Source organism: Neovison vison, chromosome 6 (genome assembly GCF_020171115.1).
Source record: "Neovison vison isolate M4711 chromosome 6, ASM_NN_V1, whole genome shotgun sequence".
Classification (NCBI taxonomy): domain Eukaryota; kingdom Metazoa; phylum Chordata; class Mammalia; order Carnivora; family Mustelidae; genus Neogale; species Neogale vison.
In genome coordinates this window covers 109,377,071-109,403,241 of record NC_058096.1, presented here as the reverse complement: position 1 = coordinate 109,403,241, position 26,171 = coordinate 109,377,071, and the positions used below count along the sequence as shown (strand labels likewise).

Genomic DNA, 26,171 nt, shown 5'->3' with positions numbered 1-26,171 from the left:
TGAAAGAGAGGCACTGGTACAGCATGGTAGGTGACATGGGAGCCTGGGCCACTTACTCATGCAGGTCCCTGTGCATTGCTGTTCCCAGGCTTACCACTTCCATTTTGTGATGGAATGCTGGTAGTTCCTCCCAACCTTGGTGAATGTGACAGAACCCAGCTCCTGGTGGGTAAATCTGCACATCTGGTCACTTAATGTTCCCTAGTTAGGTACTTAATCTATACCAGGGCTCAGTAGCACATAGGGATCTATTCTCCAAATGATTGTCTGCCACAGATGGCTCAGTAGCACATAGGGATCTATTCTCCAAATGATTGTCTGCCACAGATGGCACAGATCTCTATCAAGACCCCGGGGCTTTATGTTGTGCTTCTACTCTTCTCCACATGACATCTTTTCTCACTAATACCAGCGAGTCTACCTGGTCGTACAGCCCACTGATCATACTGCTCACATCTCTGTGATGCTTGCACGTTAGCCCGGATTTGCTGGCAATTTTCCTTGCCACTAAGTCAAGAAGGGAGAGCAGTACTTCTAAATATGAAATATGCTGCCCCCAGAAACCAAAAGGACTGCCAGACATTGTGCTTTTTTTCTTAGTCATGTGAGATAATAATTTGTCCTAATTTGCTGGGAATGGGAGAGTATGTCCCAGCTTGCACCAAACCACTGGATCCCTAAGAATGTCCCTGATGTGGTGATCCCTTGAATCATTGATCCTTTTTTCTGTCCTCTGGCTTGCATGTCTTACCCAATCCTCCACTATATCTGCCATTTCTTGTTCACCTAATCATTAATATAATACATGAATGTGATTTTTTGCAAAATTTCCAGATGGTCCAGGTCCTTAAGTATATGTTCTAGGAAAGGGCAGATTTAACATGGCTCAAAGGGAACACCGTGAATGTATACTTGTCCTGTCCTATGTGAATGTGAACTACTCTGATCATCGAGGATTGAAAAGAATATATTTATGAGATTGATGTCCATGTAACTTTGTGTCCAAGGCCATTTTAATGCGGTCTAGCAAAGATACCATATCCGGCTCATAGCTGCCGTTAGGCGGCTACTATTTGATTGAGTTTATGGTGACCCACTGTTATCCCCCAGAATACACTTAGTATTCTGTAGAATACTACAGAAGTATCTTTGTAGAAGACATACTGTGCTAATGGAATTGGCCTATGATGAGGACCACCATTCCTGTCTACTTCAGGTATTTCAGGGTAGCACTAATATCTGCCATATGCCTTCTAATTGTGGTGTTTTTTATTTACTCTCTGGCTGGGAGGGGTAGAATGGTTTCACAGGACTCTATTTGACATTCTCCACTGGATAGCCCTTACCCTACAAGCCAAGGAACCAATGTGTGTTCTGCCAATACCTGAGCATGGCCCTTCCGTTATTCCTTTGGGAACCAGGGAAATTACCAGCAGATGACTGTGTGGAGCAGGGCGAAACTACCATGAGTCAGACCTGAGAAAGACTCCATTTATTACTCTATCCTTTATCCACCCCACTCCCAAGAGGGGAGTTGTGAAGATGCTTTGGGTCCCTGGATATCTCAACTCAGATATCCATGTATCCAACACTCCTTGAAAGGTTTTGCATTCCTCTTTCCTTCAGTGTATAGTTATATGAGTAAAAGTCTTTGGAAAAGGACTAAGGAAATCATTACCTCAATTTTTTTTTCTTTTGCCATGGTGTTTCCAGGGTTTTTTCATGATGTACTCTGTCAGTAGAAAACTGACAGCTCAGGTCTGGGAACTGGGAAAGTGATCCAAGACTTTTATTGTCGTGGCTGTGGTCAGCCTCCTGATCATCCATATTGGATCTATTTTGATTCTGTAGACTCAGCAATACTCTCATTTGCTGTTCATCTGTCATGTCTCTCAGGATGCTATGCTGTATTAACCCCTTCCCTAGCTCTCTATGAGTCAGACCTCTCTGACTGCCCCTGACATTGTCACTCATGATAACAGTTATACCTGGCTTACTTTTGAAGGTTAAGTATTGTCATCTGGCCTCTGTTTGGGGAGTCTATTGTCCCCAATGCTATCAAAAAGACCCTACTTTGTCCTAACATCTCCTACCAGTGGCCTTGACCTATGGAGGACAGCCCACCATTGAGCTTCTTCTTCTTCTTTTTTAAGATTTTATTTATTTGACAGACAGAGACACAGTGAGAGAGACAACACAGGCAGGGGGAGTGCGAGAGAGAGAAGCAGGCTTCTCTATCCCAGGACCCTGGGATCATGACCTGAGCCAAAGGCAGACACTTCATGACTGAGCCACCCAGGCGCCCTGTCATTTAGATTCTTAATACTGGAGCTCCACTCATCAGCACATCCCTTGTCACTTTGGACAAGAACACTGAATCCTAAGAACAGAGGAGGCTAGTAGCTTTCTGACCTTATGTAGTATAGCCCAGTCAAGTGTCCGATTTCTTCCCACAGTGCTTAACACTGCACGGCATTTCTACTTAGTGTGGGTCCCTGCTTTCTCCAAGTTTCCAAGGGACAACCAACTACTATCACCTGAACTCTTTGGCAGGATATTAAACCCCACATCACAGGCTTTTCTCTCTTTTCCATCCAGTGCAGTACCATATATGCTCTTCCGCTTGGTCAATCAGTTTGTTACCCAGTTCCGCAGCTCCTTCAGCATAAAGACCTTTCCCACCACTAGCTGGCCCTGCGTTTCTTTGACTTCAATATAGCTCTGGTGGTCGGGAGTGAAGAGTAGGGGAGATACGTGTTGTATTACAAGGCAGAAACTTCTGCATCATCAAGCTTATACATACATCCAGAGAAAAGCATCAGCCTTTAACAGGGAAGAATGGGCTACTTAAAGAAATATGGAAACTTAAATTTTCAAATGCATCAACCCAGATGACCCTATTTCAAGTCTCAGCTTTTTCCAATGAGGACTTCGACCGTGGTGTCACAAGCTTTGTTAAAAGAGAAATGAATAAACATGTAAAATTAACAATATCATATTGAGCTTGTACCAAACAAAATTTATAGTCACTCATTTGGAGAAGACCCAGATCACCCTTATGGGTTAGGGAAAAGGTCTGCAGCAGAGATAACATTTTAAAAAGGTCAGATTTCAGTAAGATTTAAGAAAAATTCAGAATTGATGTAAGACATAGGTAAAGATAAAAAGGGAGTCTTCAAATTTGCCTGGAGCCCACAGTACATGTATCATGGTGAGGTTAAACATTATTATTAATCTTTTCATTTTTATTGAGCGTCTGCACCACCAGATTTCTGGGCAGAGTTCTGGGATTAGAAAAAGACCATTAGCTGTATGCGCGGGTGCTCCCTCTCACCAATGGCCCATCAGTAATACAGGTATAAGCCAAATGCGTTCAAAAGGGCAAAGACTGCGCCGTCAGACGTCTCTCCCTTTAAAGCACAGTTTGCCACGCGACGAGGACCCCGGAGGCAGAGGACAGGATTATCAGGGTTGCCCTCTCCTAGCGAGGGACCCACTCCACCCTCCCCATTCCCAGTCTTTCTTTGGGGTGAAGGAGGTTGTTAGCCGAACTGTGTCGCCGAAGAAAATCTGGAAGACGCCCCAGGGCTACCTATGAAGTTCGCCCTCCGGGGACAGCGGGACCGCAAGAGGAGCACGCCTCTCCCGCCCCCGACAGAGGCCCTTCCCCGCCCACGTTCGCTGAGCACGCCGGGTCCGGCGTCCCGGCGGCTCCTCCGCGTCGGTCACGTTCAGAGCTTCCTTGTCCCGCGGCCTCCAGTCCGAGGGATGCGCGAGGACAGCTGGAACTTTATTTACCCCTCCTAAGTCCTTCTCGCTCCACTCTAGGTGTCCCTAAAGCCCGTCTCACCCGTGCAGAGAACACGGCGCTCGCGCCCGCGGCTCCGCGCCCCGGGAGCGCGTGCGACGGGCCGGAAGTGACGCGCTCGGTGCCCGCGTATTCCCGCCCTGCCCTTCGCCGGCTTCTCGGTGGCGGGAACCCGGGCGACCGTGCTCACAGTGGCGAATGTAAGTGTCACCCGGTGTGGCGGCTCGGGGCTTCCTAGGCCTGAGAGTCTCACACTTGGGAACGGAGCTAAGACTTGGCGAGCACCCCACCCTTTCTCTGTCCCTGAAGCTCTGGGAACGAGCCGGCGGCGTCCAGTCTCGGGAGACGAGAGGCTGAAAGGCCCAGGCAGTGCCCGGGAGTACGGGGAGCTGGGCATAACAGGTGATCAGCCGGAGGACTTGGGAGGGTAGCCTTCGCTCTCCTCAGCTCCTGCGCCCTCGATGCCCCTGCGGTGTCTTCCCACTCCGCACTCGTTCGCGAAAATGGTAGCTCCGTGCAGCATCCTTCAGAGCCCTGTTTTGGGCGGTAGTACTCTTCAAGTAATCACTGCATCCTGTGGCAGGGATGAGTGATCCAGCAACGTTAAAAAGCTTGGCTGTTTACAGCTATTAGCCATTCATTTATTGAGTATCCAAATCCAAGCACGAAAGTGTGTGTGCCCAGGGGTATGCTTCTTCTGTGTGTGTGTGTGTGTGTGTTTTAAATAAAGTGGAGTCTAATTGACATACAAATAAGCTTCAGGTGTACAACAGTTATTAGACGCTTGTGAAATTATTTAGTGTATACCCTATGCTGTACATTATATTCTGTGACTTATTTATTTATAACTGGAAGTTTGTACTTCTTAACTCCCTTCCTCCTTTTTGCCCCGTCTCTTCTGACAAGCACCAGTTTGTTCTATGTATCTATGAGTCTGGGTTTTTGTCTGCTTTGTTTTTTAGATTACACGTGTAAGAGAAATCATGCAGTGTTTGTCTTTCTGACTTGTCTATTTCATTAGTATAATACCTGCAAGGTCCATCCATGTTGCCACAAATGGCAAGATTTCATTTTTTTTAATGGCTTTACATGTGTGTATCACATCGTTATCCATTCATCCATTGATGAACACTTAGATTGTTTCCATAACTTGCCTTTTGTAGTGTTGCATTGAACATAGGGGTGCATATGTCTTTTTGAATTAATGATTTTAGGTTTGGTTTTGTTCTTTTTTCTGGATAGATAGCCAGTAGTGGAACTGCTGGATCATATGGTAATTCTTTTTAGTATTTTGAGGAAACTCCATATTGAGGAAATTGTTTATCATAGTGTCTGCACCTTTTTACATTCCCACCAACAGTGCATGAGGGCTTTCACATTCTTTTATTTAACTTTTATTTACTGATTTAATCTTTTATTAGATGCCGTACTGAATGGGCCTTTACCTCCTTTTACAGCGAGGGAAGTTGAGTCTTATAAATGGTAAATCAGTCACCAGATGATATGTAACATCTATTGTGTACCAGTTACTGCTCTTGCCACTAGGGAAAGGCAATGAAAAAAGTAGAATTGCCACAGATGCTGGGGATTTTCAGGCAAGCCAATGATACTTTTCTGTCCCTAAAACAGCCTTCTGCTGCCTGGAAGAAAGTTTACATGAGTGTGTTTTTGTTTTTAGATTTTTTTTTTTTTTTAATTTATTTGGCCGAGAGGGAGACAGCTAGAGAGGGAGCACAAGCAGTGGGAGTGGGACAGGCAGAAGCAGGCTACTCTGAGCAGGGAGCCAGATGCAGGGCTTAGATCCTGGAACCCTGGGATCATGTCCTGAGTGAAGGCAGATGCTTAGGGACTGAGTCACCCAGGGCCCTGCTTGAGTGTTAATAGTAGTTATCTTTTGGGTGAGATTTTGTATGCCTTTTTAAAACAACTCATACTTTTTCTCTTTGTTTTGAATTCTTCTGATGAGCATGTTACTAACAAAAGAGCTGTTTTCATTTTAACAGAACAATCCCCAGCCCAACCCCCCCACCCCCAACAGGTTCTGAAGGCAGTCATTGGCTCTATTAGTAAAACAGGCCCTTGAGTGGAGCTCTTGGTCCAGAAAAAGAAATGGAAGTTCTCATTTGTGGTCTCAGCACTCCTCATTGCTTAGTCCATTCCAGGGTCTGAGCTAGAGCTAGGTCCATGACTGGAATGGAAGAGACTGTAGAAGCCCACGAACAGTTTGGTCACTAATGACATCATATTTGTCAAAAAGTGTAGAACTCTTAAAAATTTTTCAGTCATAAGATTTATCTTTGATCTGTAACTCTCACAATAAATAGATTCTAAGTTCCTTAAGCACTTTGGCCTCTTTAATTGTCCCTGTAGCTCTCAGTACAAAACATTTAGAGGATGCTAGGTCATGAAGTGATGACCTTTATTTGGTAAGTAATTGTTGGAATATTTTGCACAAGGTTAAATGTGTTAGATGTGCTTTCTTGCTATACTTTCTCATAATGATTTCAAAAGAAATCATTTTCTTTTCTGTCTTGATTCTGGTCAGGGTGAAGTAACCATGCAGGCTTTTCTAAAAGGCACATCTGTTAGTACTAAACCACCACTGAAGGATCGAGGAGTAGCTGCCACAGCTGGAAGCAGTGGAGAGAACAAGAAAACCAAACCGGTCCCATGGGTGGAAAAATAGTAAGAATGCTTGTATTTTTCTTGACATAGTTAGTAAATTACTTCTCTAACTAGTTTTAGTCACTTTTTTTGTTGCTGTTACTTAAGAGGAGGATGATTTACTTTGTTTAGATGTCCTTGGATATCACCCGAAAATGTTAAGTCCTAAAACCTTGTAACTAAAAGTACCATCAAATGATCTAGCTTAATTATTTTAAAGATGAACAAAGGTCTTTCCTATAACTCAGGTCTATGGCTTTACAGATTAAGATATAGCAAGAGAAAACAGAATTTAGAATGTGGCCATAAGCTCTTGGTCAGGAATTCAACATAAATCCAAATAATCTGTTACCTCTTTCATTACAGATGAGTGGAATTTGATGAGTTTTGTTTATACATTTCTGGCAAAAACACTTGAAGTGGCTAATTAAATTTCAGTCTGCTAAGTGATAATATGACAAGTAGTTGTAACCCCTGGTGTTGCCTCAATTATTATCAGAAGTTTGTGGCTTACGTATAGGTCAAATAAGACCCTCATGTGTTTTGTTTGGCACAAAAAATGATTTTTAAAATATGAAATTTCACATTAAAATCTAGATTTTTAATTAAAAAAATACAAAGGGGAAAAAAGTCTAGATTTTTCAGCTTCTCAAGAGATTAGGCAGAACTAGTACAGGTTCTCACTTGACAACAGTTAAATGGATCTGAGTACTGCTTCTCATTCTGGAAAGGTCGTATGTTCCTCAGTTTACCATAGTTCCTTCTGTTTTCTCTTGCCTTATACTCTGCCTTCTTTTACTCTTGTTTTCTCCCTGGCCCCTGTAGGTATTTGAATCTGAAACCCTAGTTTATAACTTATGCTGGTTTCCCTAGAAAACATTATCTGACCTAAAATTCCTACCTGGCATTGATTTGATTGATTAGAAATGTATAAATCAAAGAAGAGCTTCCGACTAGCTAAGTAAGCACAATACCTAATCTTAGGATTAGGAGTGTAACTTTGTTCCAGCTTCTCTTAAAATCACCAGTTTAATGTTGTAAGATGAAAATTGTGTGTTATTATTCTTCATCTTGGTTAAACTTGTTACTTAGTTAGCCCTCAATCAAGTCAGTAGGTAGGCATTTTTTGTGCAGTTAGGTGATGGATGAAATTGGTATTAATCAATTAACTGTATTAACCAAAATAGTTGCCTATCCTGAAGTTATTAAATGGCTCTTCCTTTTCAGCTTAAGTGCATGATCTTGTCAAAATACAGTACTTTCTAGGCAAGTGTTCACTTTAAAATTTTCACCAGTTGACATCTGTGGTGCAATAAAATCTTTTTGCTTAATTTTTGTAAGTATTATAGATGCAAATTGCATTTATAAAGGGAAAAATGACTTCACTACTTCAGTATTACCTTAAGGTAAATATAAATGGTGTTTCCACCTGCTTCCAGTTATGAAAGTTTCTTAATTTATTACCAATATATGAGAATTATCTTGATGTTTTAGTAAAAGGACACTTAAAACATTTCTGTGGCTACTATAATATGCTAAATAATCTCTGGGCTTTTTTCCAGTCGCCCAAAATGTGTGGATGAAGTTGCTTTCCAGGAAGAAGTGGTTGCAGTGCTGAAAAAGTCTTTAGAAGGAGCTGATGTGAGTAGCAGATGATGTTTCATGTCATTGGGAGATTTAAGTTTTAATTTACTCATTCTTTTCCTTCCTTTGATAATCAAATGCCTGCCTCCCCTTAAATACTAGCTGTATATACAGTAGGCCTTTGATAACTATTTGTACAACGATAATGAGTTCAACAGTTATTTACTGAAGAATTACTTACTTAGGGCATTGTTATGTAGTACTTAAGTAGAGACCATTGAACAATACATACAGGGTTTCTTTTCTCGTGAACTTTGATTTTTGGTGGGGAGAAGCAGAATACATGTGGAAGCCCAATAAATAAGAAAATAATAGATAATAATATGTGCTATAAAGAAGAGTCAGATTCTTTGAAAGTATAATTGCTCACCTAATGTTAAATTTCATTTGAACTACAATACAAAAAAATGAGTATTTAATTCTGCTTATAGCATTGTGTCTTCTACTGTCCAAATGTGGCAAAAAAAAAACTCTTGAATGACTTGCATTGTAGAAGAGTTAGAGACAAGATAACCCTATCAGAAGAATTAGGAGCTTAAAATTGTATATGATGAATTGCTTTAAGAGCTCAATGAAAGAAGGGGAAAAGTTGCAGATAAAAGTAAGGTGTGGTTTTTGCTTTATTCCCAAGGAAGATTTGCTTCCTTCCTTTCAACCTGGCTACTTTGAATTAGAGGTTCTTTGGGCTTTTGCTGCCATTATTCACTTCCTGGAATTACACTGTAATAGTACATATTTTGAAAGAAGTTATTTTTATTAAACTATTTAAAATCCTTTTTTGGGGTGCCTGGGCAGCTCAGTTCGTTAAATCGCTGCCTTCAGCTCGGGTCATGATCCTAGGGTCCTGGGATTGAGCCCTGCTTTGGGCTCCCTGCTCAGTGGAGAGCCTGCTTCTCCCTCTCTCCCTGCCACTCTGCCTACTTGTGCGCGCACGCTCTCTCTCTTTCTGTCAAATAAATAAATAAAATCTTTAAAAAAAATAAAATCTTTTTTGGGGGCCGCCGGGGTGGCTTGGTCAGTTAGGCAGCTGCCTTCAGCTCAGGTCATGATCCAAGGGTCCTGGGATCGAGCCTCGAATCGGGCTCCCTCCTCAGCAGAGAACCTGCTTCTCCCTCTCCTTCTGCCTGCCTCTCTGCCTACTTGTGATCTCTCTCTCTGTCAAATAAATAAATAAATCTTTAAAAAAAAATAAGTTAATAAAATCTTTTTCTTCGCCAATTTTTGTTTTGATCTGATCCAAATGTCTACGTTTTAATTTTATAATATACGATTTAATTGTATAGTAATAATTACACAGATTGCAGGACAAGATGTATTTTAATTGGTAGTATTCTGAACCCTTGAGGCAAATGTAGTGGGATTATGACCCAGTTCTTGACTATACATACCATCTATCTTACAAGGCTGAATTAAGAACTTTCTCTTTTAAAACACTTTCTTAATATTTTATGTTTCTTTTCAGGCCTAGTTTTGTAAAACTTAAAGGTGAACTAATTTTTTAAACTTTACAGAGTACAGAAAAATACTTTATTCTTTCATTTCCTTTAGTCGATGTACTGCTGAAGTGAGCACTCTTTCATTTATATTAAAAGATTTTAAGGTAGAATTACAATAGATAATTTTAAGAACTAGTATTCACATACAGTTCTTGAGTGTACCATATGTATCACTGTTATATAATGTGAGCTTTAATAATTTTACCATGTTTTAAAGAATTTAAGTTATCATATGTGATAGTTATATGGATGAATTATTACAAATATTGAGGTATGCATGAATCAAAATAATAGTTAAAGATGAAGAAGCCTAGGAATTTTTTTTTAATATAATTGGCATACCCAAACTGACTTCCTATCAGAAGGAAGGAAATAATAAAGATTAGAATGGAAATAAGCGAAATAGAGACTAAGAAGAAACAATAGAAAAGATCAGTGAAACCAAGAGCTGCTTCTTTGAGGCTCCTGGGTGGCTCAGTCTGTTAAGCATCTGCCTTCAGTTCAGATCATGATCCTAGGATCAAGCCCCACATCAGACTCCTGGCTCAGCAGGGAGCGTGCTTCTCCTTCTCCCCACCTCCCTGCTCATCCTCTCTCTCGCTCTCTTTCTCTCTCTCTCTCAAATAAATAAAATCTTAAAACCTAGATGGTTCTTTGAAAAGATAAACAAAATTGATAGACCTTTAACCAGATTCATCAAGAAAAGGAAAGGACTCAAAATCAGAAATGAAGGAAGAGAAATAGCAAATGACACCACAGAAATACAAAGAATTATAAGAGAATATTATGGAAAGGTATATACCAACAAACTGGACAACCTAGAAGAAATGGATAAATTTCTAGAAACATACAATCTTCCAAAACTGAATCAGAAAGAAATAGAAAATTTGAATAGACTGATTATTAGTAATAAAATTGAACGATAATCAAAAACTCCGAGCAGCCAAAAGCCAAGGACCAGGCGGCTTCACAGGTGAACTCAACTGAATATTTAAAGAAGAGTTAATACTTACTCTTCTAAAGCTATTACAAAAAATAGAAGAGGAAGGAAAACTTCCAAATTTGTTCCATAAGGCCAACATTACCCCGATACCAAAACCAGTCAAAAAGCTTAGGAGGTTCTTTGGTGTTTGTTTTTAAGTAGTGAAACTCATAGCCTATATCTTAAGCTGTATGCTATGTAGTAGCATAACATAGTAGTTTCAATTAATATATTTATCTGTGCATTGGTTTATTTATTGGGCACATGTTGAGTACTACACAAGATGCTGAGAATACAATTGCGAATAGAACAAATAAGGTTCTTGACCTTAAGCTTACCATCTAGTGAAGTAGACAGGTATTTTGTAATTAAACCAAAACACTAAATAAAGAACAATAATTGCAAATTAATGTATATAAATAAATAATTGCAAGTTTTTAAGTGCAACAAAGATTGACAAGAGAGTAACAGAGAAGTTCTACTTCAGACTGGGTGGTCAGGGAAGGCTTCTGACTTGTAATGCAGTAGAAGCTGGGGAAGCAGAAAAAAACCAGCCAGACCCTATCTCCTGGGGGACAGTATAGGCTGCAAAGTGCTTGGCTGGAGTTCATTGCAATTGGAGCCTGGAAAGGTGAGCAGATCATGGATGTCCATAAGGACAGGTTGTTTTTTGCTTGTCTGGTTTGGTTTTTCTGGGTGGAGTGTGAAACCAGTGAATAGTCTTAAGTAGCAAGCAGGGTGGCATCTAATTTAAGGTGAGGAGTGGATGGGAAGCTCCGGGGTTAGGCAAGAATGGAAGCAAATAAACTGTTGCCTAGTTTCCTATGTGCAGTGATTGCTTTATGTGAAAGGACATACTGAAGAGTACAGTTTTATGACAGAGCTCAGTAGAATTTAGTACATTCATCATTCCGTACCACAGATTAGTTGCCTGCTTGATAGGAGCCAAGCTAGTGAGATTTGAGGTATAAAAGAAGATAATTAGTGATTTACTCTTACCCTTTCTTTCTGTAATTAATTCTCCCTGATATATGTGGGCTTCCCTACAGGGTATATAATCATGGAATAGAGTCCTGCCAGCCACTTAGTAAACTCTTATTTTTTCCCCCCTACTCTTGGAACATCAGCTCATCCAGAGCCCTGAGAAGTCTGTTTCATTCCTTTTCCCTCTGTATTAGCCAAGCTGAAGTTCTCCTTTGGTCTGTTTCCCCCTTGAAGCAATGGACATCTTTATAAAATAGAAAATCTTGCCCAATCCTGAGCAGAGGGGTGGGATAGGGAACAGATAGAAGCGTGAGATTCCCTTCAGAAAAAAAGGAGTTTCGAGGTTCCTGGCTGGCTTATTCGGTGGAGCTTTGCACTCATGATCTCAGGGTTGTGAGTTCCAGCCCCACGATGGGTGTAGAGATTACTTAAAAATGAAATCTTTTTTTTTTTTTTTAAGATTTTATTTATTTATTTGACACAGAGAGATCCCAAGTAGACAGAAAGTCAAGCAGAGAGAGAGGGGGAAGCAGGCTCCCTGCTGAGCAGAGAGCCTGATGCGGGACTCGATCCCAGGACACTGAGATCATGACCCGAGCCGAAGGCAGCGGCTTAACCCACTGAGCCACCCAGGCGCCCCTAAAAATGAAATCTTTAAAAAAGAAGAAAGACAGGTTTCTAATTTGTACTGAAAACTTCACCTAGGTATATTGGGTATAGAACAGTCATAAATATTGCTTCAGCTTAAGATGATAGACAGACATTTTTGGGGGGAAAGTATAGTATTATGTGAAAAAGCAGGATTCACAACTGCTAATAGTGTGATACTGGTTATATTAAGAAATATTTGTAATCAGATATGTGCCCTATTAGAGGAGTTGTTGCACTGTTCCATAGAGATTTTCAGTCATCACTTTCATCTGTTTGTACCAGAATACAATTTTTAAAAAATAAAACTTAACTTCTGCAGCTCCCTAATCTCTTGTTTTATGGGCCACCTGGAACTGGAAAAACATCCACTATTTTGGCAGCAGCTAGGGAGCTTTTTGGGTAAGTTGAAATCTCTCTTTTTTTAAAAGACTTGACACCAAAAATCTCTGCTTCTTTAACTTCTTTGACTAAACTTCTTTAACTAAAAGTTTGTATTTGGTTTCTCTGTAAGGTGATTATTTCTGTATTTTTTTATTAATTCAGTGGGCCCATTTCCAGTTCCTCCCCTACAGTAAATAAGCTTGCTTACATCTTTTGTAATCTTCATTCTAGACCTTATTCAAATGTTTGAATGTACTACAACATAGGAAGCCTCATGATTTTTTTCATCACTTTAACTTTTTCAGTTTGATTTCAGACCCCAAAGGCCTGGTCTTTAGTAATGCCAGTACTTTCATCACTCCCTGAATGGCTGTGTTCACATTTGTATCTTTGTGTGATAGGATCTGCTGTGCCCCATGCTAATGACCCCACACCACTCCTTCTAGAGTTCTTTCTTGCTCTGGCCTTTCCAGGCCCTGCCTCAAGTGGCTAGGCCAGCTCCTTGCCCTCAAGTATCTTGAGTGTTAGCAGAGTATGTAGTGGTTGAGGCAGAATTCCAGGTACTCTGTGAGCCACTTTCTTAGATTCTTCTTCCAGGATTGACTATCTTGCCTTACCAATGTAGAGGAGACTTTCACATATATATGTATGTATGGATGTATGTGTGTGTGTTTGTGTGTGTGTGTGTATTTATATGATATATATCGGCCCAGATATGTATCAGCGCAGGTATTATATCTCTAAAACATGCACCAATAGCAAAGTCTATCTTGATCACTTCTTGGCCTTTTGACTAAGATCAAGTGTACCAAAGACTATCTTGAATTTATCCAGAACTTTGGTATCAGGCATATGGTCAAAGGATACATCTGAAAACCTACATGTGAAAATAATCAGATGCCTCCGAAACCACCAAATATTTGCAGATAATTCTATTGAAATGTAAAGAAAGAAAAAAAGGAAAGTGCTGTGAATCTAATACTTTATTTTTTTGAGAGCAATTTTTTATTTCTGAGGGAAATTATAAAAGAGCTTTTTTGATTATTCCACAACTCAGAAACAACCTGAATCCGTTTTAGTAATATAGTCATAATAAAACCCAAGTAGTTTGTTAATAGTTCTTTGAGAGAAGGTCAGTCCAAATTAGATAATTATTAAAATGCCCTTTTAAAAATAATGTTTGTCCTTATAGAACTAAATTGTGAATTCCACATTTCATAGTATATGTGGTTTTTAAAATGGAGAATAAAGCACAGAGCTTTATGATTGTGCCCATAAAAAAATGCTTAGGAGGATAGCATGGTGTTTAGGAAAACTAAAGACAAAACTAAGTCCCAACTCTTGTTTCTTTAACTAAAAAATAAATCTGTGTATAATAAAGTAGAGGGAAGTTTTATAAATGAAGACTTGACAGGGTGTGCCGGTTATTTTAATTTTGATTTCTCAGATAGCCTAATGGTGAGCTACTTTTAATAATTGTTTTTTAAAAACTCACTTAAAACCCTGTTTATGTTTTAATCCAGTAATAGTCCTTATAGCAAGCTACCTAATGGAAACAATTGAAAATAAGCTCTATTACAGCATTATTTAAAATTGTACCATATTTAAAATATCTAACAATAGAGTGTTAAATTAAGAAAATGATGGTACAGTCATAGGATAGAATGTCATATTGTTACTAAAATGGTAACTGCAGTGGTTCTGATAATGTGGCAAGATGTTCATGATATAATCTTAAGTGGAAAATTGATTTAAAGTTTTATGAATTCGTGATACCATCTACCTGTTTTTTAAACTTAATGGAAAAAAAACCTGCATGTCTCTAAAAATAAAAAATACAAAAGTGATTGCATGCTTTCCGTCTAGTGTTTACTAGGTAGTTTTAAATTACTATAGAATGCAATTGTTAAAATGTGGTTCAAATCTCAGTTATTCATTTGCTCTATTATTTTTCATATTTGTTTCATTTTGACATAGGCCTGAACTTTTTCGATTAAGAGTTCTTGAGTTAAATGCATCCGATGAACGTGGAATACAAGTAGTTAGAGAAAAAGTGAAGAATTTTGCTCAATTAACTGTGTCAGGAAGTCGTTCAGAGTAAGTAAAGCTCACTTTTCCTTCTTCATACCATGTCATTGCATTTGTTTAAAATACATGCTTCTACCAAATGTCCAACTCCTTTTTGTTTTTTTTAAGATTATATTTATTTATTTGACAGACAGAGATCACAAGTAGGTAGAGAAGCAGACAGAGAGAGGAGGGAAGCAGGCTCGCCACAGAGCAGAGAGCTCAATGTGGGACTTAGTCCCAGGACCCTGGGATCATGACCTGAGCCGAAGGCAGAGGCCTTAACCCACTGAGCCACCCAGGCACCCCTGTCCAACTCCTTTTTTATCTTGGAGCATATGGGTTTTTTTATTCTATTTTTTTTAGTAATCTGTACAAGCAACATGGGACTCAAACTTACAACCCCAAGATTAAGAATTTCATGCTCTACTGAGCCAGCCAGGCACCCCTTTATCTAAATTATTAAAACTCAGAAATGACCTTTCCATTATAATACCTAATTTTAAATTGTTTAGGTGTCAAGGGTTTTGAACTTACGTTTTTGTCTAAGGAGTATTTATTAATCAAATTTGGTAGTTTGGTGGTACGCTGCTAGCAAAATATCCTGATTTTTGTTAGTGTGTTACTAAAAAAAAGTTCTGTTAGATATCTTAAGCTTCAGTATATACTTCCTAATTAAGGTGACCATGTAAGTTATTGAACTAACTGGGACAATTTTAGATTAAAAGAGGAAGTATTATTAATAATTTAAATAGGACTGCCCTGAGTTAAACAGGGATGTTCAGTTGGCTACTTAAAATCCTTATGGAACCTGGCTATATTTAAATTTTATTGGAGCACACTTTAGAATTTGTAGAAGGTAAATGATTGATTTTTCATTATCTACCTTGGATTGACAATGCATATATATCCTATATTTGATAAGGAACTTCCATCAAGAGTATATAAAGAACTCATCCATTTTAATAATCAAGAGAAAATCCAATTTAAAAGGCAAAGTAATTGAGTAGACATTATACCAAAGAAGATACAGTGGTCCCCCTTTAGCTATGATTTTAGTCAGTTTCCATGGTTTCAGTTGCCTACACTCAGATGAAGGCCAGAGCAAATGATTCACCTTCTGACATAATCATCAGGTCATTAATAGTAGACTAACATCACAGTGCCTGTGTCATACCTCACTTTGTCTCATCACATAGGCATTTTACCATCTCACATCACAAGAAGGGGGGAGTACAGTCCAATAAGATATTCTGAGAGACCACAGTTGCATAACTTTTATTGTACTATATTGTTAAAATTGTTTCATTATTACTGTTGTTAATCTCTTACTGTGCCTGATTTATAAACTGAACTTTTTCATAGGTATGTGTATAGGAAAAACATGGCATATATATTTATACACTGTTCGATATCATCCAGGGCTTCAGGCATCTGCTGGGGTCTTGAAACACATTTCCTGTGGAATGTGTTCTATACAAAAGGCTTATAAAGCTCCATTAGCCATGGACTGCAAATCAAAACCGTGATGAGATACAACTTTATGCATACTAGGATGGCTCTTAGCAAAAAGAGAACATCCTGGCAAGAATGTCGAGAAATTGGAACACTTATATTTTGCTGGTTGGAATGTAAGATGGTACAGACATTTTGAAAATAGTTTGGCAGGTCCTCTAAAAGTTAAACATAGCCTAGGTGTATACCCACAAGAAATGAAACCATAGGTCTACTCAAAACATGTTAAAAAATGTTCATTGCAGTGTTAGACATAGTAGTCAAAACATGTAAACCACCCAACTATCCATCCAACTATGAATGAATGAATAAAATGTGCTATATCCCTTTGCCATATTATTTAGCAATGAAAAGGAATGAAGTAATGATATACTACCACACAGATGAACCTTGAAAGCATGCTAAGTGAAAGAAGCCAATCACAAAAGACAACTTATTAATCCATTTATATGCAGTATGCAGAACAGGCAGATCTGTGGAAACAGAATGTAGAGATCCATGATTGCCTACAGCTGGGAGAATTGGAAGGCATGATGGGCATGGGGTTTCTTTTTGGGACAATGAGAGTGTTCTAAAATTAGATTTTGGTGATGATCTATGAATTACAACTCTTGTTTCTCTGAATCAGTGGGAAGCCATGTCCTCCTTTTAAGATTGTGATTCTGGATGAGGCAGATTCTATGACCTCAGCTGCTCAGGCAGCTTTACGACGTACCATGGAGAAGGAGTCTAAAACCACGAGATTCTGTCTCATCTGTAACTATGTCAGTCGGTAGGTATATTGCCCTAAAGATAGATGCTGGGCAGCCTTGTTTTGATAACCTTAATTAGGGAGAGGAAGAAATGGAAATAATGTTTCAAGACTAGTAATTTCTCCTCCATCGAATCTTGATTTGTTGATAAAAATGAGTTCATTGATAAAAATGGGGAAAATCTTCTTTAGACACTGACTTTTTTTTCCTTAATATCTTACAGAATAATTGAACCTCTGACGTCTAGATGTTCTAAATTCCGATTCAAACCACTGTCAGATAAAATTCAACAGCAGCGATTACTAGACATTGCTGATAAAGAACATGTCAAAATTAGCAATGAGGTAATTACTAATTACTACAAATATTGTAATTACGAATTCCTTTGATGAATTCATAATAGGTCCTGAAAGTATCACATGTGATAATTTAATTTCTGATGCCTTCAGGCAAAGTTAAGCTAAATAAGGGCAACATTTGGAAAGTCTAGGAATTATAGGTTAAGCCTTATTCACAGTATTTCAGAGAGCCAGAACTAGGACATACTTCATACACATAATGCAAATTTTCCAATAACAAATCTCTGCACAGTGGTGAGATTTTTTAGTGTCCTAGCTACTGTTTCCTTAATGAGTGAATTTGGTGATGAAATTTTGGTACAGAAAGAGGATATCGTAGGCCTTACTCATCTTAACAGAATTTTACCATAATTTGAATGGTCTTTGCAAATTTTTTTCTTTTTTTTAAAAGATTTTATTTATTTGACAGATAGAGATCACAAGTAGATGGAGAGGCAGGCAGAGAGAGGAGGAAGCAGGCTCCCTGCTGAGCAGAGAGCCCGCCGTGGGGCTCGATCCCAGGACCCTGGGATCATGACCTGAGCCGAAAGCAGAGGCTTTAACCCACTGAGCCACCCAGGCGCCCCTGCAAATTTCTTCTGAAGGCAAGAGATCTCTAGCCTTTCACTGGACTGATGCGGTCTCCGTGAATTCTGCCATCATAGGACTGATTAACATTCCCTTAAAACTGAAAATAATTCTCCCACTAGCTCTAGGCTAAAGCTGTGTTTTTCCACTTTTATTAAAGTCAAAAAGTCTAACTTGACCATCCATTGTAGGTTAAAAAAAACTTTTTTTTCTTTTCAGGGAATAGCTTATCTTGTTAAAGTGTCAGAAGGAGATTTAAGAAAAGCCATTACATTTCTTCAAAGCGCTACCCGATTAACAGGTGGAAAGGAGATCACAGAGAAGGTGATTACAGACATTGCTGGGGTAAGAGCACAAGATACTCTAAAATTTTTGGTTGGGCTTAGGACTCACTATTTTCAACTAACAAAATGTATTCAGAATGCTGATGTGCATTCAGGCAGTTTTAACAAAATACCATAGGCTGAGTGGCTTATAAATAAGTGTCCTAATTCTGGAGGCTGGGCAGTCCAAGATCAAGATACCTGTATCGAGTATCTGGTGAGGAGTAACTTCTTAGTACATAGACTCCTAGTTCAGACTCAACTGCGACCTTTAAAGGGCACTAATCCCATTCATGGGGGTTCTGTTCTCCCTATCCAACCAACTTCCCGAAGTTCTCAGTAGGGATTTTTAACATGAATCTTGAGGGCATTTAGTTTATAGCATGTGCCAAGTACTATGCTACAGTGTAATAAGGAAACAACCTGGAAGCATTGCAACACTTCAGGAATATGGCAGTTGAGATTTAATGGATACTCCTGTTCTTTCAAATCTGACCAAGGATCATATATGAAGGGCCAGTATTCCATATAGAGAAATCGCTTAGATCAGGGTTCAGCTCTACTACTAGTAGGATCCCTACTACTTTTTCAAGACTTAGTTCCTAAGGTATTTTTCATACCATCATGAAATTGATAGCATTAGTTCCCTTTACCTTTTGGGTATTATGGGCTTTCTAAAAGCAATCTTGTTAGTGGCATCTTTACTAGGAAAGGGGCACTTCCCTTAATTCCCTTTTTAAGCTAGTAAACAAGAGGTTAGCCACTGCTAAGGAAGTTAGAACCACTTGGGTGCAAACCATCGGCCACAATTTTTAGCTGCTCACCCACTGACTAGATTAGCTATTCTTGTTCTTTCATGGGCCCAAACTTGAAACTCATCAGAAGCAAAGAAAATTCTGTATATATCACGGAGACATTAATTTCTTAAAACCCAAATGCCTCACTATTCCATGATAGTGACTAAAAATGGTCTGAATCAGGATTAAAAGGGTACAGCTACCTGGAGAGCTTATTTCAATCGCTTCCTGGAGCTCATGACAGGAGCATGAGGCTCTTCCAAAGTTCTCATCCTTTGCCTTCCCAAAACTTTTAGGTAATACCAGTGGAGACCATTGATGGAATATTTGCTGCGTGTCAGAGTGGCTCATTTGACAAACTAGAAGCTGTGGTAAAAGTAAGTCACTTTACTGGTTAACTTTGGGGAAGGGAAAAAGAGTAAAATGACCATACCAAATTCAACTCTCTTGCAGGACTTAATTGATGAGGGTCATGCAGCAACTCAGCTTGTAAATCAATTTCATGATGTGGTTGTAGAAAATGAGAACCTTTCTGATAAACAGAAATCCATTATCACAGAAAAACTTGCCGTAAGTAGATACTTCTGCACATCTCAGCAAAATGTGTTAAATACAACCCAAAGGGAAATTTTCCTAACTTTTTAATTTTCTTACAGGAAGTAGACAAATGCTTAGCCGATGGTGCTGATGAACATCTACAATTGATCAGCCTCTGTGCGACAGTGATGCAGCAGTTAACTCAGAATTGCTGAAGTGATCATTTTTGTAAGATTTAAGTTTTTAAAGTATGATCTGATACAAATAAAAATGACCAAAGCACCTTTAAAGTGAATATACAATTTATTTAACATTCAAACTTCATTAAGACATGTGCAATATGGCAATTTTACTGGGGGTTTAACCCTACCTAGGATATGATTGCTTGCTGGGGCTTAGCAACAGGGTCCAGTTCACACTTAGCACTAATTAAATACTTTATTGAATAAATACAATACCAAACAAAATGCATTCAAATGCTTTCTAAAAAAAAAATCAATTTTAAAGGCCTTTCTATTCAGGCTAATGACAAAACACAATAAAGGCAGATATGCTAGTTTAACATAATTGGCTGATTTTATACAGCACTTATATCTTTTAGTCCACAAGTATATTATTAAATGATAGAGAACATCTAATACAACCATTTCTACAGAACTAGGAAATAAATTTCTAAGAAAGAAAGATTTTACAGACCCCATCTTTTATACCCAACCCCAACAGTCTAACTCTAAAGAGGATAAAGCCAATGCCTCTCCTCACAAGAGCTCACGACTAACGTCGCTTTGCTATCAAAATCTGTATTTCTGATCCGTTATGAGCATTGAGACAAGATTCAAATATTCCCAAAGAAAGAAGCACAATGCACGTTGTGATCGCCTATTCAGCAACAGCGAGCACTGCATTCAAAACTATCTCATCCCAGGAATTAAATAAGGTCAGCCACATTCATTGGCATTTCCTCCACTGTAGTATTGTAGAAAGTCTCAATGTCACGAAGAATCCTCTTGTCTTCTTCAGTAACAAAGTTTATAGCCACACCTTTCCTCCCAAATCGACCCCCTCTGCCAATTCTGTGTAAGAAAAAGAAATCAGAGCAGTTAGAATGTTACTTCTCCCATATGGATGAACTATTGAACATGATGATCCACTTGTTAACCACCAGCTGCGGTTTACTTAGTAAGGGTTATAGTTCGTGCTTCTAATTGGAGCGCACTAGCTGCTAATCAATATCTAGAGAAAAAAATCTTCCTTTGCAGTTAGTGCCAAAAGGATTCAAGGCTTGTCTGGCTGCAAAATGAGATTTTTATCAGGTGTCTTGAGCATTACTTTTAAAGCAGATGACAGTATTGTGTTTGGGGTAGTGAAATTAAAGCCCATACCAAAGTGGGCCAGCCAAGAGCAGATGTCAGCCTGGGACAGATGTAAACACCAGGGATAAAACAAAAAGAACAGTTATGTAATCCATTTCGACGCACCTCTGGAACTGTAAACTGTAAATACAAATGCTGCAAGGTTAACTATTGTCTAAAACTTACTTTTTCCAGTGGGAAAACAAGTATTTGGTATGGTAACCCAAACTTATCACTGCTTTTTTTGCTCAGTTTCACACGTTGTTAACTCAAAATTACTCAAAACGTGTTTACCTCCAAAACAGCCTTCTACCTTCCTGATAGAAACCAGACAACACAAACCACCTAACATACATACAAAAATGCCTTGGCTGGAGCAACTTAAAAATATCAAATAATCATGACAAAAGAAAAACAAATATAAATACCGACTCGCTCTTTATTCAAACAGTGTGCTGTTTCGCTTATGATTCCACGTCCTAAATTACGTCAACGCCGTTTCTGAGCGCCATCTCGTCATCAACTGCTGCTATCGACTCCTGTATTTTTTAAAAAGTCTTTTTTTACATCATATAACAAAGTACAGTTCAATTTACTTAGGGATAAAGCCACTATAACTAAACCAGGGACTGCTCAAATTGCTACCAGACAACACCAAGAAAATCCCAACTACAGAGGAATCACCAAGAAAGCACATGGACACAAGAACTTCACTAAAAACTCAAAAGTAAGCTAAGACCAACAGATCTAAACAACCTGATCTGTATGTAGTTAAGTCCACAATTTGGGCAACATTTATGAGTGTTTTCCCACTGCAGATGACCAATCTTCCCAAATACCATTTTAGTTCTACCTTACCTAGTTAATAAGTCTTTTTGCTTCCCTGATAAGAAGTTACCTTTCAAACAAATCAGTCCACAGAAAAACCACACACAAATTCAATTTACCAATATAGTAATAGCCAAAATGCCACCTACTCACCTGTGAATATAGTTTTCACGATTGGTAGGTAGATCATAGTTTATAACCAATGACACTTGTTGCACATCAATCCCACGAGCCTGAAACACAATGGTATGGTGTTCAAATTCTAATTTAAACTAAATAGCTATGTAATGTAGGCCACAAAATAGTAGTGGACTATATTTAGTGGTATAGCCCACTGTGGAGTGTGGTCTTTTCTTTACTCTCCCAAAGAGCCCAAGCTGGTAAAGGTTATCAAAAAACCTTCCCCCCAAAACAAACTTTTGGTAGGCTGAAAAGAACAGTAAGAGACTTACCAACAAGTCAGTAGTGATCAAAACACGGCTTGACCCTGATCTGAATTCCCTCATGATAACATCTCTTTCCTTCTGGTCCATGTCACCATGCTGCAAATGAACAAACCTTAAATCAAGAATCACCAGCCAAATCAACTATTTGATTTTTACTGACATGTATGAGACCAAGCGTCCCTGGCTGCTACAAGGGTATAGCAGACAGGTATAGTTAAGAAACAACTTTATTTTGAGCAGGGGGAACGACAACACAGCACTTAACAGCTATATTGTAGTCTAAATCCTGCTTTAATGAAAATAAAATTATCACTACCAGAACACCTCTTACCAGAGCAGAAACTGTGAAGTCCCTGGCATGCATTTTCTCAGTGAGCCAGTCCACCTTGCGCCTTGTATTGAGAAAAATAACAGCCTGAGTAATCGTCAGTGTCTCGTACAAGTCACAAAGAGTATCCAACTTCCATTCCTACAATTTTTCAAAGTTAACAGTTATTAAAATCTAGCTTCCAACCCATGTAAATTAGAAATTCATTCTGTTAGGCCTATCCCAAGACATATTGCACCAAATCTTAAGACTAAGGACACTGGACATTAAGAAAGAGGTCCACCCCAGTCTTTACAATCTAGTGCAGTTACTTTTCTTCTTGTGTGTACTCTGCTAGCATTATTACAAAAACTAAGGCAATCCTAGTTTCTGCAATTTTAGCACAGTGCTTATACAAGAAGGTTAAAAAATAAACTACATGTTAATGTTTAGTAATTAGATAAATTACCTCTCTTTCAACATTAATGTAGAACTGTTTGATTCCTTCAAGGGTCAATTCTTCCTTTTTCACCAGAATTCGAATTGGATCTCTCATAAATTTTTTGGTCACTTCCAATACATCAGTTGGCATTGTGGCAGAAAGCAACACAACCTTAAAATAAGGATTATATTGTCACACAAAGAGCACAACTTTAAAAATACTCAGTTTGAGACCCAGTGTTTCTGCCTTGCTAAGAAATCATGTAGTTATTCTGCACCAACTGCTTTAAGCAGGGGTAGGAAAAATACATCAGGTGTACTCTATGTAACCTTCATTAAACCTAAGCCCCAACCTACTATAGGACCAGAGTAAAATTAAAGCTCACCTGAATACTTGTATTTAATTTTTGGAAAATCTCATAGATTTGATCCTTAAACCCTCGGCTCAACATTTCATCTGCTTCATCCAAAACAAACATTTTGATCCATTTTGGAGCTGACAAAGAAAGTCATACATACTATCAGCTCTAGATGCGCAGGGACACTAAGTTTTCAATTTCTAGTAACACAAACAAATTATACTCTCAATGAACAATACTTACAAAGGTATCTTCTGTTTAACATATCAAATACTCTCCCTGGTGTACCAACAACAATGTGTGGTGCTTCAGCCTGCAGTTTTTGCATTTCGTTCCGAACATTGGTTCCACCAATGCAGGCATGACAAGTTGCTCCCATATAGTCACCAAGGGCCAAAATTACCTTTTGGATCTAAAAGCCAAAACCCTTAATTATTATCCAGGAGAATTACAGGCTGTGACTAAACTTCCAAAGCATAATGGCAAATATCTGGTCTGCAAATAGCTTCTATGCATGCACGATATTTAACTGCTTCCAAGCTTAAAATACAGACTGATCTAACTGCTTCATAATAAAATTCCCTTATCGTGTCTCTTCCTTGTGCCTTGTCAGAACTGAGATCCTGTTGCCCCAGATACCAGCTAGGTTAATTGATTTTAGTTAAATCATTTCCTACACTGCTTTTCATTGTGTAGGAAGGTAGATGTAAGTAGTGGAACTCTGCAATTACATCTAAGACAACTTACTGAAACTTTAGTTTTTCCCAAAGTACTGGACCTGATGTCCTCTTGACCTTAAAACCTAGTTTTATTAGCAAGGTTTTACTTCAAAGCCAATATAGCAGTGAGCTTTGAAAACATAGCATGCAACAGATGCATCACAAACTACTGAGACAGTCAAATGATAACATGTCACTGCAGTTTTCATGTTGCACAACTGCATTCAAACTTAAAAATGGGAACAGATCTAGTCCACCCTGAAAAGCTTTGGTTTCTCAAATCTGTTACACAACCCTGCAAACCATACCTGTACACCCAGTTCCTATTTTTAACTTTCAACAAAAACTCCCTGCATGCACGGACATTTAAAAGGAGGGCTCCTACTGACAGGACCAATTTATACTAAGTTTTTAATTCTTCACAGTTGTGAAACCTGAAACCTATGCAACACGCAAGCAGTTTTTTTGAACTACACTATCAATACCTGTTGAGCCAGTTCTCTGGTGGGGGCCAATACTAGTGCTTGGGTCTCCTTGAACTCAATCTCCAACTGTTGCAGGATGGAAATAGCAAATGTGGCTGTCTTGCCAGTACCTGACTGAGCTTGAGCAATCACATCATACCCTAAAAAAAGTAGGATACATATTTACCGATCCCACATCAAACCGCCACTTCTAGTTCACACCATGTATTCCGTATGGAACATTAATTATGCCCAAATAATCAAGTGATCAGCAATGAGTATTCTCTTCATTTCAGGTCAGTCCCGAAAGATGATTGCCATCATTTCACTTTAAGGAATACAAACAGGTGCTAGTCCCCCAGAAGTTATTTTCCCTTTTATGATCCAGGTCTATGTAGACAGTTAATTCATTTTTTAAAAGTACTGACTAGTTCTTTTACCTTTAATACAAGGAATAATAGCTCTCTGTTGAATAGCTGAAGGCTTCTCAAAACCATAAGCATAGATGCCCCGAAGAAGAGACTCCTTTAAATTCATATCGTCAAAGTTATCAACAATCTCATTCCAGTTGCTCTGCAAATTACATATAAAAAAGACTGAATAAATGGGTTGAACGAGCTCACCTTTCCAACGTTTCAAAATCAACACACATTCTTACCTCGATGACACCATCGGGGTCCATTCCCTCTGGGCCTCCATGTTCTCTGCTGACAAGAATACTGTAGTTAGAGAACATCCCTTCCCCCAGCCATCTTAACTACACAGGAGGGGAGAGCCCTATTATACAGCCCGTCTCATCTGGCCACCCTCCCCTGCACGTGCACACCCCAAGGCAGTAAAGGAAGCTGGCGGCGCAGGACACATAATGTTCCCTGCGCGCCCGCCGGGAAGGCCGGCAACAGGGGACGCCCAGGAAAGGCCCCACGGACGCCGGCCCTCCCCCACCCCAGGCCCGAGCGCCAGGCGCTCCCGTCTTGGCGGCAGACCGTCTCGCGAGAGCTCCACGCGCTGAGCTCCGCCCCTTACACTGCGCAAGCCGGGGTGATTGACGCGGGCCGAGGCCTGGCGAGAGCTATGCCAACGGTTCGCGGGGATCCCGTTGCCGGCGCGGTCCCTTCCGCCCAGGGGCCTTGGCGAGCGGGCGTCGCTGTCACCCTCCCCCCTTACCCCACCTAAAGTCGAGCACTGAAACTCGCGCCTTCCGCCGCCAATAAAGCTTCGGGCCCCGTTACACTGTCGACTGCGGCCTGCGCCACCGCTTTAACTAAACGTGCTCCGTACGGGCAGGGGAAACGGCCAGGATTTCAAAGCGTCTTCGGGAGGGAAAAAAAAAGACACCCTCCAACCACCCCGTTTTCTACCCTAGTCTCCCCGCAATCCAGGCCCTACCCATCATGGAAGCTTCTCGAAGGGCAGAGGGGTGCTAAACCCCAAGGAAACGCCTACGAACCCAGCGCTCCCTGCCTCCACGCCGTCCACTACCATCTCCGCTGCTGTCAGATGACCTTCACCACAAATTAGCACCACCGAGAAAGCGCCATACCTGTTATAATCCGCGGAGCCACCAGACATGATCCGAAGAACCACTCAGCGCCCGACTGGAAAGACAGCGGTACCGCGCCACCCGTTTTTTATAGGCTCGCGGCCGGAACCCGTTTTCTGCGGAGGAATTTTCTCGTCGCTCTTCGGCCATCCACCAAATTGTGATCCTGGGGTCCTTACCTCAGA

The 26,171-nt window shown here is 39.7% G+C and overlaps 2 protein-coding genes and 4 non-coding genes across 9 annotated transcripts; 1 reads left to right on the top strand and 5 right to left on the bottom strand.

The window, feature by feature from the left end:
• Positions 1-3,938: 3,938 nt before the first annotated feature.
• On the top strand, positions 3,939-19,817 carry RFC4 (replication factor C subunit 4). Of its 2 annotated transcripts, none has more exons than XM_044251956.1 (11): positions 3,939-4,008; positions 6,354-6,493; positions 8,035-8,113; positions 12,549-12,628; positions 14,588-14,707; positions 16,821-16,964; positions 17,168-17,288; positions 18,090-18,215; positions 19,287-19,367; positions 19,444-19,560; positions 19,647-19,817. In XM_044251956.1, exons 2-11 carry the CDS (start codon positions 6,366-6,368, stop codon positions 19,740-19,742), a joined length of 1,092 nt encoding a protein of 363 aa, XP_044107891.1. In that variant the 5' UTR covers positions 3,939-4,008; positions 6,354-6,365; the 3' UTR covers positions 19,743-19,817. The 2 variants fall into 2 exon arrangements, with proteins under 2 accessions (XP_044107891.1, XP_044107892.1); XM_044251957.1 differs by lacking the exon at positions 3,939-4,008 and adding an exon at positions 4,015-4,210.
• On the bottom strand, positions 19,812-26,089 carry EIF4A2 (eukaryotic translation initiation factor 4A2). Of its 3 annotated transcripts, XR_006385023.1 has the most exons (12): positions 25,987-26,084; positions 25,102-25,150; positions 24,884-25,016; positions 24,465-24,604; positions 23,504-23,672; positions 23,288-23,397; positions 22,930-23,073; positions 22,485-22,622; positions 22,160-22,249; positions 21,861-21,940; positions 21,308-21,418; positions 20,555-20,600 (listed from the first exon to the last, which is right to left on the bottom strand). XR_006385023.1 is itself a non-coding variant. In XM_044251955.1 (11 exons), exons 1-11 carry the CDS (start codon positions 26,013-26,015, stop codon positions 20,456-20,458), a joined length of 1,224 nt encoding a protein of 407 aa, XP_044107890.1. In that variant the 5' UTR covers positions 26,016-26,089; the 3' UTR covers positions 19,812-20,455. The 3 variants fall into 3 exon arrangements, 2 of the variants coding, with proteins under 2 accessions (XP_044107890.1, XP_044107889.1); XM_044251955.1 differs by lacking the exon at positions 21,308-21,418 and having other exon boundaries at positions 19,812-20,600; positions 25,102-25,147; positions 25,987-26,089; XM_044251954.1 differs by lacking the exon at positions 21,308-21,418 and having other exon boundaries at positions 19,812-20,600; positions 25,987-26,082.
• Positions 21,994-22,133, bottom strand: LOC122911061. The gene has a single exon (XR_006385386.1). It is a non-coding gene; the product is annotated as a small nucleolar RNA SNORA4 (small nucleolar RNA).
• LOC122911048 lies at positions 22,314-22,445 on the bottom strand. Its single transcript, XR_006385375.1, has one exon. It is a non-coding gene; the product is annotated as a small nucleolar RNA SNORA63 (small nucleolar RNA).
• Positions 22,709-22,884, bottom strand: LOC122911087. Its single transcript, XR_006385408.1, has one exon. It is a non-coding gene; the product is annotated as a small nucleolar RNA SNORA81 (small nucleolar RNA).
• On the bottom strand, positions 24,706-24,774 carry LOC122911091. The gene has a single exon (XR_006385412.1). It is a non-coding gene; the product is annotated as a small nucleolar RNA SNORD2 (small nucleolar RNA).
• Positions 26,090-26,171: the final 82 nt, after the last annotated feature.

Coding starts and splice junctions, on each gene's coding strand:
- RFC4 (XM_044251956.1), top strand. CDS start 6,366: ATGCAGGCTTTTCTAAAAGGCACATCTGTTAGTACTAAACCACCACTG. Junction 16,965..17,167: donor ATCTGTAACTATGTCAGTCG/GTAGGTATATTG, acceptor AATATCTTACAG/AATAATTGAACCTCTGACGT. Junction 19,561..19,646: donor TTATCACAGAAAAACTTGCC/GTAAGTAGATAC, acceptor ATTTTCTTACAG/GAAGTAGACAAATGCTTAGC.
- EIF4A2 (XM_044251954.1), bottom strand. CDS start 26,015: ATGTCTGGTGGCTCCGCGGATTATAACAG. Junction 24,605..24,883: donor TATTATTCCTTGTATTAAAG/GTAAAAGAACTA, acceptor TACTTTTTTTAG/GGTATGATGTGATTGCTCAA. Junction 22,623..22,929: donor ACATTAATGTTGAAAGAGAG/GTAATTTATCTA, acceptor GAAAAATTGTAG/GAATGGAAGTTGGATACTCT.